Source organism: Psammomys obesus, unplaced genomic scaffold, assembly GCF_907164565.1.
Source record: "Psammomys obesus unplaced genomic scaffold, mPsaObe1.curated_primary_1811, whole genome shotgun sequence".
Taxonomy (NCBI): domain Eukaryota; kingdom Metazoa; phylum Chordata; class Mammalia; order Rodentia; family Muridae; genus Psammomys; species Psammomys obesus.
This window is the reverse complement of record NW_026596158.1, coordinates 4581300-4597729: the sequence shown is the minus strand read 5'-3', so window position 1 is coordinate 4597729 and position 16430 is coordinate 4581300. Positions and strand designations below refer to the sequence as shown.

The following is a 16430-nucleotide window of genomic DNA, read 5'->3' as shown; positions in this document are numbered from 1 at the left end:
ACTTGGTTCCTCCATCCTCTTAGCTAAAAAACCTGATAATGAATTCTTGGCAACACAAGACAAGAGATCTTTGGACTCACAACACTAGGGAAGCCAGGAATGGTAGGCACACAGGGTTGTTTTTTCAAGGGACAAGGTGTATTTTCCACCCAGAAGGCTGGGAATGGGAGCAGCTAATAGCCTAGGCAGCCCCCACACTAGGGCCGGGCTATATTTCGCTCCCCCAAGGCTCACACAACCAGAACCAGAAATAGTTAATAACCTCGGTGCTGAGATAACACCAGGTCCTCCCTGAGGTCGTTAATACATATAGCTTATCTCCAGAAGCCATCTTCACGGAAGAAGTGACAGCGCTCTCACAAGTTTTGATGTAGTTATTCCTCACCGCGCACACAGGATGTGTCACGCCAGGGAACTTTTTCTTCCGAATGGTATTCTACTTTATTATGCCTAAAGTGAACTGCCTGGTGTCGTGAAGTCTGAACCAACACAAGCCACTGAGTCGCATTTCCTTCTTGCCTCATTCGGATGTTACTCTGTTGGCCATGGCATTTGCAGGGGTCCCCACAGTGACGAACAGAAACAGGTGGGGCTTGTTCAACTCGAGGCTAAAATAAGACTCACGTGGACTTAGAGAAATAGCAACATGACCTGAATGAATTTCCCCCCCTTTCCTTCAGAGTTTTAGGTATGTTCTGTTAAGTCATATAAGCGACTCATAGTCAAACTTTGGGCAGAGTGAAGGGAATCTTATGAAAGAAGGGGGAGACAGAAAGACCTGGAGGGGACAGAAGCTCCACAAGAAAAATAAAAATCTGGGCCTAGGGATCGTTTCTGAGACTGATACTCCACTCAAGGACCATGCATGGAGATAACCTAGAACCCCCGCTCAGATGTAGCCCATGGCAGCGCAGTGTCCAAAAGGGCTCCCTAGTAAGGGGAACAGGGACTGTCTCTGACATGAACTCAGTGGCCTGCTCTTTGATCACCTCCCCCTGATGGGGGAGCATCCTTACCAGGCCACAGAGGAAAACAATGCAGCCACTCTTGATAAGAACTGATAGACTTGGGTCAGATAGAAGGGGAGGAGGACCTCCCGTATAGGTTGGACTGGAGGAGGGGCATGGGTGGAGAAGAGGGAGGAAGGATGGAATTGGGAGGGATGAGGGAGGGGGCTACAGTTGGGATACAAAGTGAATAAACTGTAATTAATAAAAAATAATTAAAAAATACATTTCTTATTGTGAAGACAGCAGGGAAGAATCTTTCAAACAGAATGATCAAGTATTCTTAGCTGTGAAGTGTGCAACTCTTGTTATAAACAAAGCCACCCATTCCCTGGTGACCTGCTGGCACCCCACTCAGAGTAATGACCATGAAGAATTCCTGTGTGTCCTTGGTGCTGGGCCTGCAGCTGCTGGCAACTGAGCCACCACACCGAAGAACAGGGTAGCACACTCTGAGAACACGCAGGTGGGTACAGAGCCAGATTCAAACACTTGCTGGGCTTATGGTCCTAAGTAAACCATTATGATCTGTCTTCTGTCTTATCTTTTCTGGAGTTTTCCCTTGAAGTCACAGGTTGGTTTTTTTTTTTTTTTTCTCCCCTCTTTTCCTGAATTCAAATACTTTGTGACTTTCAGATTTTCTACTTAATTGTGTTGACTTTACTGCTGGGGTTGTTTTTGGCTTTTGTTCATAGCAGTTACGTATATAGAAACCCAAGTTGATGGAACATCCACACTATTGCTCAACTTAAATGTTGAGCCAAATGTGACAGACACTTTTAATGTTTTCTTACCGTTTTTAGATGGCTATGGCTGGGGTTGCAGCTCAGTGATAGAATTCTTACTTAGCATTTGGGAAGCTCTGGGTTTAATCCCCACTGCCGAGGTTAAAACTGCTAGACAGCCTCACTGTTTTTAATGCACTCTGGTAGCCAGCCTCCTGGATGACCCCAGATATCTCCATCTTTCCTGCCATTAACTGGGACTGACCCAAGTAACAGACTGAGGCAAGAACGATGGAGCATGACTTCCAAGGCTGTTAAACGCATCAGTGCCAGCAAATCTCCGATCTATCTATCTTTCTTTTTTGAGACAAGGTTTCTCTGTGTAGCCTTGACTGTCTTGGACTCGATTTGTAGACCAGGCTGGCCTCAAATATATAAGACTGCCACGGACCGGCCCCTTCGGGTGCCCCACGTCCAAGGGAGAATCAGAGAATTCGGATATCAGGAAGGCACAGAGAGGCGAAATGACAGACTCACACCAGGTGGTATTGGTTTGGATCTTCTGCGCTTTACTGAAGTCAAGCCAACACTTTTATAGTAATCTTACAAAGAAGCACCTTAAAGTTGACATATCCCCCGGAACATTTACAAAGTTTATATTTTAACTGAAAGAGTAACCTGGTAGAAACAGTGTCTACAAAAATCTTGGTCTAACAGCCTCTTAAGCAGAGCAAACATAGAACTAGTGACTTGTTTGCCAATTTATCGAGTAGAGGGCCAGGGGCTTGTTAAACTTGTGGTCTGTTTTCGTAGTTTATTGTTAGTTAATTAGGGGTTGTTAATAATCAGAGATAAGATACTTGAGCTAGCCTGTCTGTAAAACTTATAGTATAATACAAAAATTTTTGACCTTCTGTTTGCCTGTCTTCTTTCTGCCTCATCATAAATACCCGTGTTAGGTAATGGTTTTGTAGTAGCTTTACTGCAGTGGGAATATCCAGAGCATTTATCCTAACAGATCCTGATTAAACATTTTCTTTAGAAAGCCCTAAAACTCTTGTCCTTTTACCACCTACAATGTTTGGTTTTTCCACAAGCAATTCCTGATGCTGAATCTGATTTATTACCTCTCCTAAAATTTTATTTTCCTTCTACTCTTATTTGCTAAAGCTTTTAGTGATCTATTAGAAATGTTTCCTTGAATAGTTAACTGTACTGTTTCAAGAATCATAGAGAAACAGCAATAAAGGAGCTCATCAATTCCGGTCTTGTAACCAAATAAGCGTGGAACTTAAAATACATCTTTTGGCTTAGATGGCCATGTTAGGGTTCTTGCTAGGGACTTCCAGGAAGCTGATTCCCGTAGGAAACGTGTCTTCTGTCTGTTTGCATAATTTAATGCTTGCATAACATATTTTTATGCTATACAGACGGTTCTGGAGTTAGTGTAGCATAAGACCATCCCCAGCTTCAAATATCCAATTTTCAATCAGCCAAATGGAAATACCCACATGGTAAGAAACTGAAGCCTCAACAGTCATGTGAATCTCCAAGAAATGGAATCCACCAGGCCGGGCAGATGGATGGCACAGTAACCGAAGTCTCATAGAGAATAATCCTGAGTCAGAGCCACTCAACCAAGTGTTCCTAAATTCCTTATCCACAGAGGCATGGCAAATCCTTATTGTTTTAAGCCCATGGAATAGTTAATACATAATTGACCCTCTGAGATCAGAGGATTGGATCATATTTGTATCTGTCTTGATGTTCAGGGACCACTCTTTGCTTCTATTCTGATTCTTGGCTACAGTCCAGGATACTGATTCTGTCTCTGATCTCTTACATAAAACTGCTAGGCATTATTACAAAACCTACTGGGTAGAACAGCCAGAGGAGGTGGCTTTGGTTCTATACTGGTTAAAATCCAGTTTCTTGACGTGGCTCATGGTCAAGAGAGCTTGTTGCTCTAACAGAAGATCTGCGTTCAGTTCCCAGAACCCAGTTCCAACAGTTCACAATTACCTCTAATTTCAGGTCCATGGGGTACACACTCTAAAAGAATAATTAACAACTACAAAATAATTAACAAGTCCAGTTTCTGACTGTTGCTGGTGCACACTTGCAATTCTAGGACTCCAGAGGCTGATGTGGGATGACTATATGCTTGAGGCCATCTTGGCCTACACAATTAAAGAGTCTCAGAAAACTACAGGCTGGTGATGCAGCGCAGAGGCAGGACACCCGCCCAGCACTGTCAAGGTGCTGGCTTTAACCCCTAGCACTACACAGATACAGAAACGCCACTTCAGCTACTTTGCCCTGTACTTTAGGGCTTGGTCGGCTTGCTCTGGAGTGACCCGAATCTGGGGAAACCAGTTGGTAGGAAAACAAACATTGAGAGTCACAAAGCCATGGAGCAGTATTAATGAATGTGTCCTTTCTTAATCTCTTGCATAAAAACTTAGTCACCTGCAGTAATAACTTTCTACCTTATTGGCTGTGGCAAGTATTTCACAAGTAAACGGACAAAGCTCAGAGTGTTTCCTACCTGAAATCATCACTCCTAGATTTGAAAGAATATCACACTTTAGTCCCTTAAGTCAGAACTTCCCCTCTTCCCCTCCTTTGCTCTGCACAGACAATCACCATGTTGTGTCCTCTATTTCCTGAGTGCACCTTAAACAATTTCCCTTTCCCTACTCTACTACCATTCTTTTCACTGAGGCCCTCACCCAGGTTCTTGCCTGGTACATTCTATGGCCTCTAGGCCAGGCCCACCTAACTGAGTTACTATGCAGTTGTGAGTATGGCCTTTAACGACTCAGGGGCCATCCTTTTACCACCTACAGGGGAGAGGATTTTTTTTTTTTTTATGCAGAGGGCTGGTGAGAGAGCTGGAGCTGGGGGAAGGTAATGGCACTGGCAGCCACGGCTGATGACCCACGTTCGATGCTAAGGGACTCCATTGTGGAGGAGGGGAGCTGACTCCTGCCAGTCGTCATCTGGGCTCCACATTCACTCATCGGCACTAGCAAATATAAATAATAAATATGAAAAAAAAAAAAACCCAAAAAAACAAGTTCCCATAATGGCACCTGCGTTCCACAATAGCTTTAGAAATTAATTTCAGATCAAAATTCCTGTCTTGGTACCAAGAGCATGAGTTTAGACACGGGTGGTCTGTTGACTCACAAGATAATGGCAGGGGGCAGTTATCACAGTAGGGCAGGTGTTGCCCTTCCTGCTCTACGAGTTTCTCCACCTGTGCCCCACTTTCTGTTTCTCAACATGCAGCCGGTACACAGTCACATGAGTCTTTAGGCATAATGTTAACAACAACAAAAGTCAACTTAAAAAAATGATGGTGGTGGCGCACACCTTTCACCCCAGCACTCAGGAGGCAGAGGAAGGCCGATCTCTGTTGAGTTCTAGGCCAGTCTGGTCTTCATAGCAAGTTCCCCAAAAGCCAAGGCTATATAATGACACTTTCTCAAAACCGACCAACCAAAAAAAAAAAATTCCATTTCAGACAGGTGTGGGTCCTCCCATCTGTAATCCTAGCACTTGGGAGAGTTTGGGACCAGGCTAGCTAGGCTGCCTACCCATTCCAGGCCAGTCCCTAAACAAACAAACGTTTCCAAGTGGCTCAGCAGAAGAATCTTCTTAAAGAGTTACTTTTTATTTATGTGTGGGTGCCTGACTGTCTGTTCCTGCATTATGTGGTTGCAGTGCCCACAGAAGCCAGAAAAGGGTGTAAGATCCTTTGGAACTGGAGTTACAGGAAATTGTGAACCCCCAGACATGGGTGCCGGGAATTGAACTCCGGTCATCTGCAAAAAGCAGCAAGTTCTCTTAAATGCTGAGCGCTCTCTCTAGCCCCAAGAGTATAACCAAACTCATCCAAAAACCTAACAAATAGGTGATCGATGAGAATGGCATTTGTGAGAGTTGGTGACTGAGAAAGAACTAAAGGGAGACAGAAACAAGCTGTTCCCCGCAGAGCAGGCATGCTGTTCTTAGAAGTGCAAGTTTTCCAGCCACCTAAAAGTTTATGGGAAAGCTCCTAGGCTACGATTAAACATCTCCCACAAAAAAAGAAAACAAGAAGTAATCACACTATCTAAGATAATTTTCCAGGGTCTTCAAGTGTCCTGACAATAAAACCTTAAGACAAACTGCCCCGATGGACAGAGACTCACCAAAGACATTCAAAACTACACAGCTAACTTGGTGTCTGGTCCACCTATTCCTTCCTTATGAGCATGGCTCGAGTGAGCTTGCGAAGCTCAGACCCCTGATCTTGAAACTTCGCAGTCCCATACCCGTAAAGGTAACAGGCCAGATTACCAACGTAGGGGACAAAGTCCTAGCCACCTGGGTTTAGGGGGGAAGTAAGGACACAACTAGATTGCGGTTGCCACTCCACACGCTTCAGCACTTCTGCTTAACGACCCAGCGCCCTCCGGTGGATCACTCTGTCCCGTTCTCTGGCTGGTGTTAGCAGCCAGGGCGAGAATGACCCTGGCAGCGCCCTCGAGGAGGTGTTCTGGCGCGGGAACCACGCTCCTCCCACACTCAGACGTCCCGGAACCGCGAGGCGGTTCTTTCTCGGGCCCTCAAATCCATCGGGCTTCGGGACCTCACTCCACGATCCGGCCACACTGTAAGGGGCATCTGAAGGTCGCCAGCCATGAGCGGCCCGTTGCGATCCGGCCCGAGCACCTGGCGCCGGGCGGCCACCGTGATGCTGGCCGCGGGCTGGACCCGCCCGGGCCCCGCCGCCTCAGCGGCCGCCGAAGACTTCCGGCTGCTGTTCCTCCAGCGCTCGCTAAAACAGCGCTTCCTGCCGGGCGCGCACGTCTTCCCGGGCGGCGTGCTGGACGCGGCCGACAGCTCGGCCGACTGGCTGCGCCTCTTCGCGCCTCGGCACACGCCGCCGCGGTTCGGCCTAGGCCCGGCGCCGCTTCCGCGGCACCCCTTTCCGGGGCTGTTCCAGGGCGACGCGGACGGCGCGGCGCTGCCTGATGACGTAGCGGCGCGCATCTGTGCCATCCGTGAGACCTTCGAGGAGGCTGGGGTGCTGCTGCTGCGGCCGCGGAGCTCGGCGCCGGCTCCTCGGGAGCCGGGCCTCGCGCTGTCCCCTCCTCCGGGTCTCGCCGACTGGCGCTCGCGCGTGCGCAGTGACCCGCACTGTTTCGTGCAGCTGTGCGAGCATCTCGACTGCACGCCGGACATCTGGGCGTTGCACGACTGGGGCGGCTGGCTCACGCCGTACGGGCGCGGCAGCCTCCGCTTCGACACCACTTTCCTCCTGTGCCTCCTGCGAGAGACCCCGAGCGTGGATATCGACCTGGCCGAGATGGTGGGTTACAAGGTAAGGGGACCGCGGGACCCCCGGGATGCGCGAGCCTTACCCCAGACCAAAGGCGTTCCGACTCTCACCCTACGGGTTTCCCTAAGCGTGGACACGGCAGTGCCGCCAGCCGTCTGTATAGGGTTCACTTTCTCCTGCCGTCTTCATCCCTTCTCACTTTCTCCTTTTTCCTAACTCCCTTTCTCTTCTCTTCCTCCCTCTACTTTTTTTAAAAAAATAGTCTTTAATAAAGGTTGTAGATGAGAGGCCTCTACTGCATCTTTCGATCTTCCTTGTATTTGCCCTTCCCCTTTCCTACTTACCGAGACTTGGCTTTCCTTTCCAGGATCTTCTTAGTCTTTGTCCTGCTTTAGCCTGATGATAACCGCCTTGCTGGAGTGGGTGCCCACGTGGACCGTTTTCTCGTTGAAGTCGCTCATTGTAGATGGCATACTTCTTGCTGTACACCGTACTGCTTTGCCAGTCTGCTGGCCTTTGTGGACACCCCGAACTTTGGAATGGAGCGAACATTATATTCTGTCTCAGCTCTTTGGAAAGAGGGGAAGACGTGATCTATCTCCGAAAGTGAGACGGTGCATTGAAATGCTGTTTGCGGTTCTTGCTTTGGTCAGAGGTCACGAAGGGGTTGAACTTCATTTTGTCACCTACAATCCAGCGATGCCTGCAAAAGGAAAGAGTCGCTCTCCTTTTACCTTCTTTCCCTCCTTTTCTAATCCCTTTCTCCACCTTCTTGCTCCCTCTCTCTCTGTCTGTCCCTCTCTCTCTCTCCCTCCTCCCTCCTGCCCTGCCCTCTCTCCTTTGTCTCACTAACATCAGACACAGCTAGACTTCAGGCTTAGACCCCAAGGTCTTGAGTGTGCCACCACTTCAACTTTGTCTTCATCTATTCAAATGTTTTAAACCTTCTGTTATTTTCTTTTTGTAAAACAGACAAAAGGATTTACTTTGAATTGTGTATCTGTGTGATTAGAAGTGTCTAATCACCTGCAGTTGGAGTTAAGGACGGTTGTAAGCCATCTTGAGTGGGTGCTGGGAACTGAACTCAGGTCTTCTGCAGGATGGTTTCTCTCCACATCTCGTGGAGCCGTCTCTCTGGTTCCCTCCCCTTGTTTTCTGTAACTGCAATTACACATTTGTTGGACTGCTGAGTCCACCATGGGACACGGATGCCTCGTTCACTTGTTTCAGCCTTTTTCTTTCTGTATTTCATTTGAATAGACTCAATTGCTGGTTTTTGTTTTTTTGAAACAGGGTCTGTCTGTGTATCCCTGGGTGTCCTGGAACCGACTCTGTAGACCACGCTGACCTTGAACTCGAGAGCTCCGGCTGCCTTTGCCTTCCAAATGCTGTGATTAAGGGCATGCACCCCCATACCCAGCTTAATTATTGTTTTTTAGGTTTACACTTGTTTTAGGAAATGTCAACTGTAAATAGTGGAACAGCTGCCCGTAACTCAAGTCCTAGAGGATCTGATGCCCTCTTCTGTATAGGTGGTGTACAAATGTACATGCAGGCAAAGCACACACATAGGAAGAGTTAAGTATAAATTTAATTTTAAAAAAATTGTCTTTTATCATATTTTTTTCTGTTGTCATGTTGATATTTTCTTTACATCTTTGAACCAACGGGACTGCTGAGAACAGGGGCTAGAAAAGATAGCGTGATTGTCAACTTGTCGCAACCTAGAATTCCTTTTAGGAGCCTCATGGTGCCAATGCTTACGGTATTTCCACGGCAAAGTGTGCAGAGCCTCCCTGCTTCTCTTGAGCCGCTCACAAAGGCCTTTTTCGTCTATGGTTTCCTTTGAAGTACTGTCCAAAGCTTGGGTGTGCTTGCTCAGACTCTGGGCTTTGTCACTCTTTTCCTCTGAAGCCACTCCCCTATCCCCACTTCTAGCAGGTCACCAGCTAAGCCATAGCTGTCTCCCTTTAATCCACCTGGTCTCCCTTCTGCTAGCACCTGCTGAGATTGATGGCTTGAATGCCCTTTACTCCTAGGAAAATTGTCCTTGAGCTTCTCTCTCTCTTTTAAAGATTTATTTATTCTATGTATATGAGTGCTCTAGCTGCATGTATGCCTGCATGCCAGAAGAGGGCATCAGTTCCCAATAGAGATAGTTGTGAGCCACCATGTGGGTGCTGGGAATTGAACTCAGGACCTGTGAGTGCTTTTAACCACTGAGCCATCTCTCCAGCCTGAGCTTCTCTTTGAGTCTTTTTTAAATTTATCTTTTTTAAGAAAGATGTGTGAGTTACAAACCACATTTCCCTGTGCTTGACCTGTCCTGAAGTTTTTGATTGCATGTTAGCATTTGTTTTGAACTTTTTTTTATTTTGGGTTTTTGTTGTTGTTGTTTTGAGACAGGGTTTCTTTGTGTAGTCCTGGCCGTGCTTTGTAGACCTCGCTGCCCTGGAACTCACGGCAATCTGCCTGCCCCTACCTCCCCAAGTGCTGGGACTGTGGCACTGCGCCAGGTTTAGCATTTGTTTTTAAGTTGTTGAATGCTGGGTTTTGTTCTGCTCCTTTCAAGTGTTGCGCTTTGCTGGCTGGCAGTTAAGTTTTTAGAGATGGACTTTATCATTTTGAGGTTTATTTGAAATGGCTGTTTATTCGGAGCGCGTGGAGCTGTGATTCCATTAGGTGGCCTTCTCTGGTCATTTGAATGGAGGCGCTCCTTACATTCAATTAAGGCATTCCCACTGGCAGGGATACAGTGCTGGGGAAAATTGGGGAAAAAAAATGTTGCCTCCAAGAAAGCATGAAAACTTTAGTCAGAAACCTCCCCGGTGGTTGCTCTTTCCTCAGTCATTCTGCACTGTTGCAGGAAGGAATCTTTATAGGGCTAATAATGGTTATTATTTGCCCCATCATTATTACGGTGGTATTATCTAACTCGCTGTCATAATCAAGAAAGACGGAAGCCTGTTAGCTTTCAGATTTGCCTTACTTCACCTTGGGCTGGGCAGATAAAATTTCACCTATGCTATCTCATTACCTCCCAGCCCCCCAGCCCATGCCATGTGCTTTAACAAACATTCCTATCTGGACTACTTCCCATCCATAATCCCAAAATACTTGCTTATATTCTCCATCTGGGCCGTTCCTTTCCACGTCGGCCACGTGGTTCTTTTTCTATACCATGGCAACTCTGCTTTCTCCTCTCTCCTCCACCTTTCTCCTCTTCCTCCTCACGATCCTCTCTCCTGTAGAACCTTCGCCCTGCCCCAGTCACCTTTGCCCAGGCGTGTTAGAATTTTATTGGCCAAACTGGAAGGCAAGGTTTACAGCCTCTTTGGGAGTACTTAAGTGTCTGCTTTAAAAAACAGCAGGCAGATGGGAGGGGAGTGGAGGGGGAGCAACCACCATTAGAATAAATAGCACCAGACCAACCCCCAACAGTGCACAGGCAAGAAGTTGGTAGAGTCTTGGGGTTCAGTTCTGTGTAGATTTCCCTCAAGTACCTGTTCACCAAATACTACCCTGTGTGAGCCTCCCAAATTTTGGTCTGTGTCTGCTCCCGTCAGTAAGAATGCTAGATGCGGGTGCCGTGTGGTGGCACACACCTTTATTCTATTAAGCTCTTGTGAGCAAAAGGGTTTTTTAAATAATTGTTATTATTTTGTTAATTATAATTAATATCTTAATTAGCATTTGATAATTGTTGATACATATTATTTAATAATTGTTAACATTTTTAATAAGTATTATTACTTAATACTATTTGGTTGATATTATTTCTGTTCGTTAACAAGCGTGCAGATGACCATAGAGTCCAGAAGAGAGCGTTGGATTCCTTAGAACTTGAGTTATGGGTGGTTGTGAGTTGTCCAGCGTGGGTGCTGGGAACCAACTCTGGTCCTCTGGAAGAGCAGCAACTGCTTTTGCCCACTGAGCGCTCCAGCGTCTAGTTCTTTCTTTGCCAGACAGGAGCTCACTCTGTTACCGAGGAGGGACCTCAGCTGCTGGACTCAAGCAGTTTCTCTGCTCTGGCAGTACAGTAGGTGTAAGGCAGGGTCGAGGCCTCTGAGTGCCCTCACTGCCTGGGAGAGATCCGGCGAGGCCTCTAAGTTCATTTTTCAGGTCACGTGGATCGTGTGTCTCCACCCGGCTGCTGGCTGCTGGCTGCTGGCTGCTGACTGACTGATCTCACACAGCTTCTTCCGTTGTCTCCTACAGTGGTCATCCCCGACAGAGGCAACAGAACAGTTACAAACACAGAAAATGTGGCTGGCGCCCCCGCAGTTCTATGAAGTGAGAAGACTTGAAAACTTTGTTTCTTTCTCCGATCTGTGCAGATTTTGTTCAGATTGCCTGCCGGAAGCAGCTGAGAAGTGGCTGCCGATCATGCTCTCCACAGCTGACGGCGCCATCAACCTTCTCCCGGGTGAGTGAGGGAAGGGCCGGTGCCCTGAGTACTCACGTTTGGTACCAAGGCTGCCTGGCTGCGCTGCCCAGCAGAGACAGGAGTTACAACCTGCTTTATATCCTGGGCCTGTGGCATTAGGCCACATGTGCCCCCTGATAGCTCCGAATGCCGCCATCTACTACAAAATCATAAGCTTCCTTAAACCCTTGAGGGATGTTTTGTTGATTTTTTAAATTTTTTTAAGAATTTATTTTTACTTTATGTGCATTGGTGTTTTGCCTGCATGTATGTCTGTGTGAGGGTGGCGGGTCCTGGAATTAACAGTTGTTGAGCTGCCATGTGGATGCTGGGAATTGAACCCAGGTCAGTCCACTTAACCACTGAGCCATTTCTCCAGCCCGTTTTGTTTTTTGTTTTTATTTTAAATTGTTGTTGTTGTTGTTCAGCCGTGGTGCTCAGACATAAACTTTGTAATATCAAGACATTTCCCGGTACTAATTAAAAGAAGGTCAAAGTAGCCCAGCATGGTGGCACATGCCTTTAATTCCAGGACTTGGGAGACAGAGGCAGGCAGATCTCTGTGAACTGGAGGCCATCCTGGTCTACAAAGTGAGTCCAAGACAGCCAAGACTGTTACACAAAGAAACCTTGTCTCAAAAAAAAAAAAAAAAAAAAAATCAAAGGGGGAGGGGGAAAAAAGGTCAGAGTCATAAAAATACATATTTCTAGTTTCACTCTGTTCCTATGACAAATACCATGACCAAAAGCAAGTTTGTGGAGGAAGGATTTTATTTCAGATTACGGGTTTTGGTCCATCACTGCGGGGAGCTAGGGGCAGGAACTCAAAGGCAGGCTTTCAAGCATTACAGGCGACACTGCTTTCAGCCAAGCAACTCGCCTTACAACCAGAGCGCTACATCGGGAACCATGGAGAGTTCTGCTTGGCAGCTGGGTCACCAAGGGCTATGCTTAGCGAGCTTTCTTATTCAGTCCCGGACTCTCTGACTCTGCCCACCCCTACTCAAATAACAAGCAGGTCAGTCTTTCCACAGGCCAGTATGATCCGGGCAATCCCTCAGTTGAGACGCTTTTTCTCAGAGGACTATAGTCCTGCCTTCATTACCCCTGTTCCGGGATCAGAGGTGTGCCACCAAAGTTTCAGTTTTATTACAACTAAAAATTCTGAATTTAGAAACATGCATATATGTATACATATACATTTTTTCTGGGCATCGTCAAATTTCTTTTCTCATGTATTATCGCACTTTTACATTTTAGTTTTATGGGAGCTTGTGAACTGTCAGCTTGTTTGAATTAGGGAATTTGCTGCACAGTTACTGTTTCGCAAACTGATTCATGTTGTGGTGGGCACTCCTCTTTGGTTCCTGATAAGATTTGTTAATAACCCTAAGGAGGAACAGTTTAGCAGGCTTTGTTTCTTATGGTCTGTTTTTATTTTATGGTGTGTTTGCCTCCATGTGTGTATACACACCCCACCAGTGTGCCTAATATCCACAGAAGAGGCCAGAAGAGGGCACTGGATCCCCTGGAACTGGACTTACAGTGATAGTGTGCGGCCGTGGGGGTTGTGGGAACTGAACTCACGTCCTCCGGAAGAGCAGCCAGTATTCTTAACCCCTGAGCCATCTCCCCAACCCCTAGCAGTTTGATACAAATGATATTAAATCTGAATTAAGTGAGTGATTGAGATTTGGCTCAGTAAGTACTTGCTGTGTAAACATAGCATGTGACTTCATATGGCCAGTATTCACGTCAGAGGCCAGCCTGTGGCCACCGTAGTCCCGGCTGAGCAGGTAACTACAGGAGATCCTTGGGGCTTCCTGGCCCGTGAGTCTCACTAAATGGATGAGTTCCAATTTTGGTGAGAGTCCCTGCCTCAAGGAAAAAAATAAATAACGTGGAGAGTGATGGAGGAAGGGCCTCAGTGTCATCTGTGTCAGCTTCTGGCCTCCACGTCTGTACAAGTAAACGGTAAACAGAAGAAAAATTTTAAAATAAGGAAAATAGATTAAGATGATCAGAACAAACCCATATGAAAACATCAAAAGTGCTGTTATTAAAGCAAACATTAATGTTAATGTTTAATAGGCTAAAGAGAGTCATGAAGTAGTTCAAAACTTGCAGATCTTTTGGCTGGACATGTGAGTTGATGGAGTGCTTGCCTCCCTTGAATCAAGGCCTCAGTTTTATTCTCAGTGCTGCTGAATTATGATAAATTATAGTTCATAATAGAGATACTATAGGCATCAATTAAAAAAAAATCTTACAGGGCTGGAGAGATGGCTCAAAGGTTAAGAACATTGCTTGTTCTTCCAGAGGTCCTGAGTTCAATTCCCAGCAACCACATGGTGGCTCGCGATCTGGTGCCCTCTTCTGGCGTCCAGGTGTACATGCAGGCAGAACATTGTATACATAATAAAATAAATAAATCTTAAAAGAAAAAGAAAACTACACTTTAAAAATATTTATTTTATGTATGAGTGCTCTATCTCCATGTATGCCTGCACACCAGAAGACAGCATCAGAGTCCAGTAGAGATGGTTGCTAGGAATTGAACTCAGTACCTCTGGAAGAGCAGACAACACTCTTATCTGATGCACCGTCTCTCCAGCCCATTCATTAGTTTTGATAGTGTGAGGGCCTGGGTTTGGATCCCTTGAACTGGTGCAGAGAGCCAGGCCTGGTGGCAGGGTCTGTAATCCCAGCATTGTAACAGCAGGATGGGAAGCCGTGACGGGCAGATCCCTGGAAGTTCATGGACCAGCTCTCCTGCCCCAGTTGGTGAAATGCCAGGCCAGTAAGAAACCCCATCTGAAACAAGGGGTGGAATGTTCTGGAGGAACACGTGGGATTGTCCTCTAGCCTCCGTTGAGTCCTCATGCTTGCCTGTAGTTGTGCACACACTCGGTAGAGGAAGAGACCCCTCTCTTTAAAAACATGAAACAGGGCTAGAGAGAGTCGCAGTGGCTGGAGGCTGTGCTGTTTTTCTCTCCCAGAGGATCTGAATTCAGTTCCCAGTATCCACCCACCTCAGGCAGTATACATGCACACAGATACACACAAATAGATTAATAACAAAATAATTTTTTTTTTCCAAACAGGATATCCCTGTGTTGCCTTGACTGTCCTGGACTCACTTTGTAGACCAGGCTGGCCTCAAACTCAGAGATCTGCCTGCCTCTGCCTCCCCAGTGCTGGGATTACAAGCATGCACCACCATGCCTGGCAAGAAAATAAATTTAAAAATAAAAGTAGCAACAAGAAAAACACCAACTAATTGTCAACATCGAGTACATACAAAAAATTCTACTTTATGTCATTGATAGGTTGTGCCTTGTGGAAATTAATTTTTACTATTTTTCAGGAGATGAGCTGTATGTGAAAGACTCGGACTTCTTAGAGAAGACTATGTCTACTGACAAAAAGACTGAAGAGATTTTGAAGGAAGGCAAAGTGGTTAACCGAATTGTGTTCCATGGTCTCCAGTGCTGTGAAATCCACGTGAATCTTCCATCCAAGAATAAGCACGTATACCCCAAGACCTACATCATGGATAAGAGCCACACTGCACGCTTGTAAGCTCTTCTGCTTATGCTATAAGGAGGAGTGGCTGAACTTGTCTGAGATCTAAGGAATGCTAAATGCACAATGAGCTGTTTCTTGTGTCGTGTGCATTGCGGGAGCATCTGCCATTCTTCAAATGGCACAGCAAGCCACAAGTATAAAATATATGAAGTATTAAAGATCTTGTTACCAAGCTACACATTTTCACAATGGTTGTTTTATTAGCTTAACATTTAAAGAGGGGTCTCCTGCCATCTTCTAACCATCCCATCTATTAGCAGGTTTCCTGGTATGCTGTGGAGACTGAGCCCTGGATCTCTCAGACTTTCTGTAGGAGCTAATGCAGCTAATTAGGCAGTTTTAGGATTCAGATGGATGGTGTCCCCACATCTCTAGCTACCCTAGCTGGTGGCACTGTTTTGGCAGGTTGTGAAAACCATGGGGTGAGTTTTAGCTGAGGTGGTGGGTGTTGAGGGATTGAGTCGCACCTCTGTTCCAGCAGAGTTGAATCTCTGGTTCCTGATCTGGGGAGGTGAGAGCTGGCCGCCTCAGATTTCTGCCTTTATGACTGTCACATGTTTCTTTCAGGCCTTTGATCATAGTAAGGAAAAGTGTTAACACAAATAAACAGTGATTGAGACAGATACTCAGCTGAATAATTTACGTACAGTATTTAAAACCAAATGGCGTTTCAACATCCAAATCTTATTTTGTATTACTCTTATTTATGTGTGTGTGCACGCGCACGCGCGCGCGCCCTCACACGCTAGTGCATACCGTGGAGCATGTGTGGAGAGCAGAGAATGCCTTACGGGACTGTGTGTGGGTCCTGTGGATTAAGCCCAGGTTGCCAGCTTTGCTTGGCAGAGATGAATTTTAATCTGCATCATGAAACTATGACAAAAACATATTCTCGTAACATTTCTATGTTTAAAAGAACAAACAAACAAGAATTCTCACTATATTTCCCCCTTCCTGTTTTAAGCCATTAATCATTATGTGTTTAGTGAGAAATTATAAGCAGACATTTTCAAGGAAATAAGTGCTTTTCAGATCATTTTGTTTGTGTGTTTTCTATATCCTGGTGTCTCTCAGCTGTTCTTGTCTGAAACAACTCATATTTTTTTGCCGTGGGGATTCAAGCTGCCCCTCCCCTCCATTCCCCTTTTCATTTCCTGACAGCAAGAAGTTGCCTTGGATATCCCTCTTGGACCTGCACTTACTGGTCCAGTGGTAACCCTTGCCACAATGTCTGCAAATACTGGGATGCCTTGGTGTTCTTTTCAAAAACCCATTGCCACCAAAAACAGCTTGTTTACTGTTGGAAAGTACTGTATTTCTCACAGTGAACTCAAAACATTGGGCATTTTGAG

General features: G+C 46.1%; 1 protein-coding gene across 1 annotated transcript; it reads left to right on the top strand.

Annotated features, from left to right (window-relative positions):
* Positions 1-6220: 6220 nt before the first annotated feature.
* On the top strand, positions 6221-15254 carry Nudt19 (nudix hydrolase 19). The gene is made up of 3 exons (XM_055594882.1): positions 6221-7106; positions 11283-11490; positions 14858-15254. The coding sequence occupies exons 1-3, from the start codon at positions 6423-6425 to the stop codon at positions 15070-15072; spliced, it is 1107 nt and encodes a 368-aa protein (XP_055450857.1). The 5' UTR covers positions 6221-6422; the 3' UTR covers positions 15073-15254.
* Positions 15255-16430: the final 1176 nt, after the last annotated feature.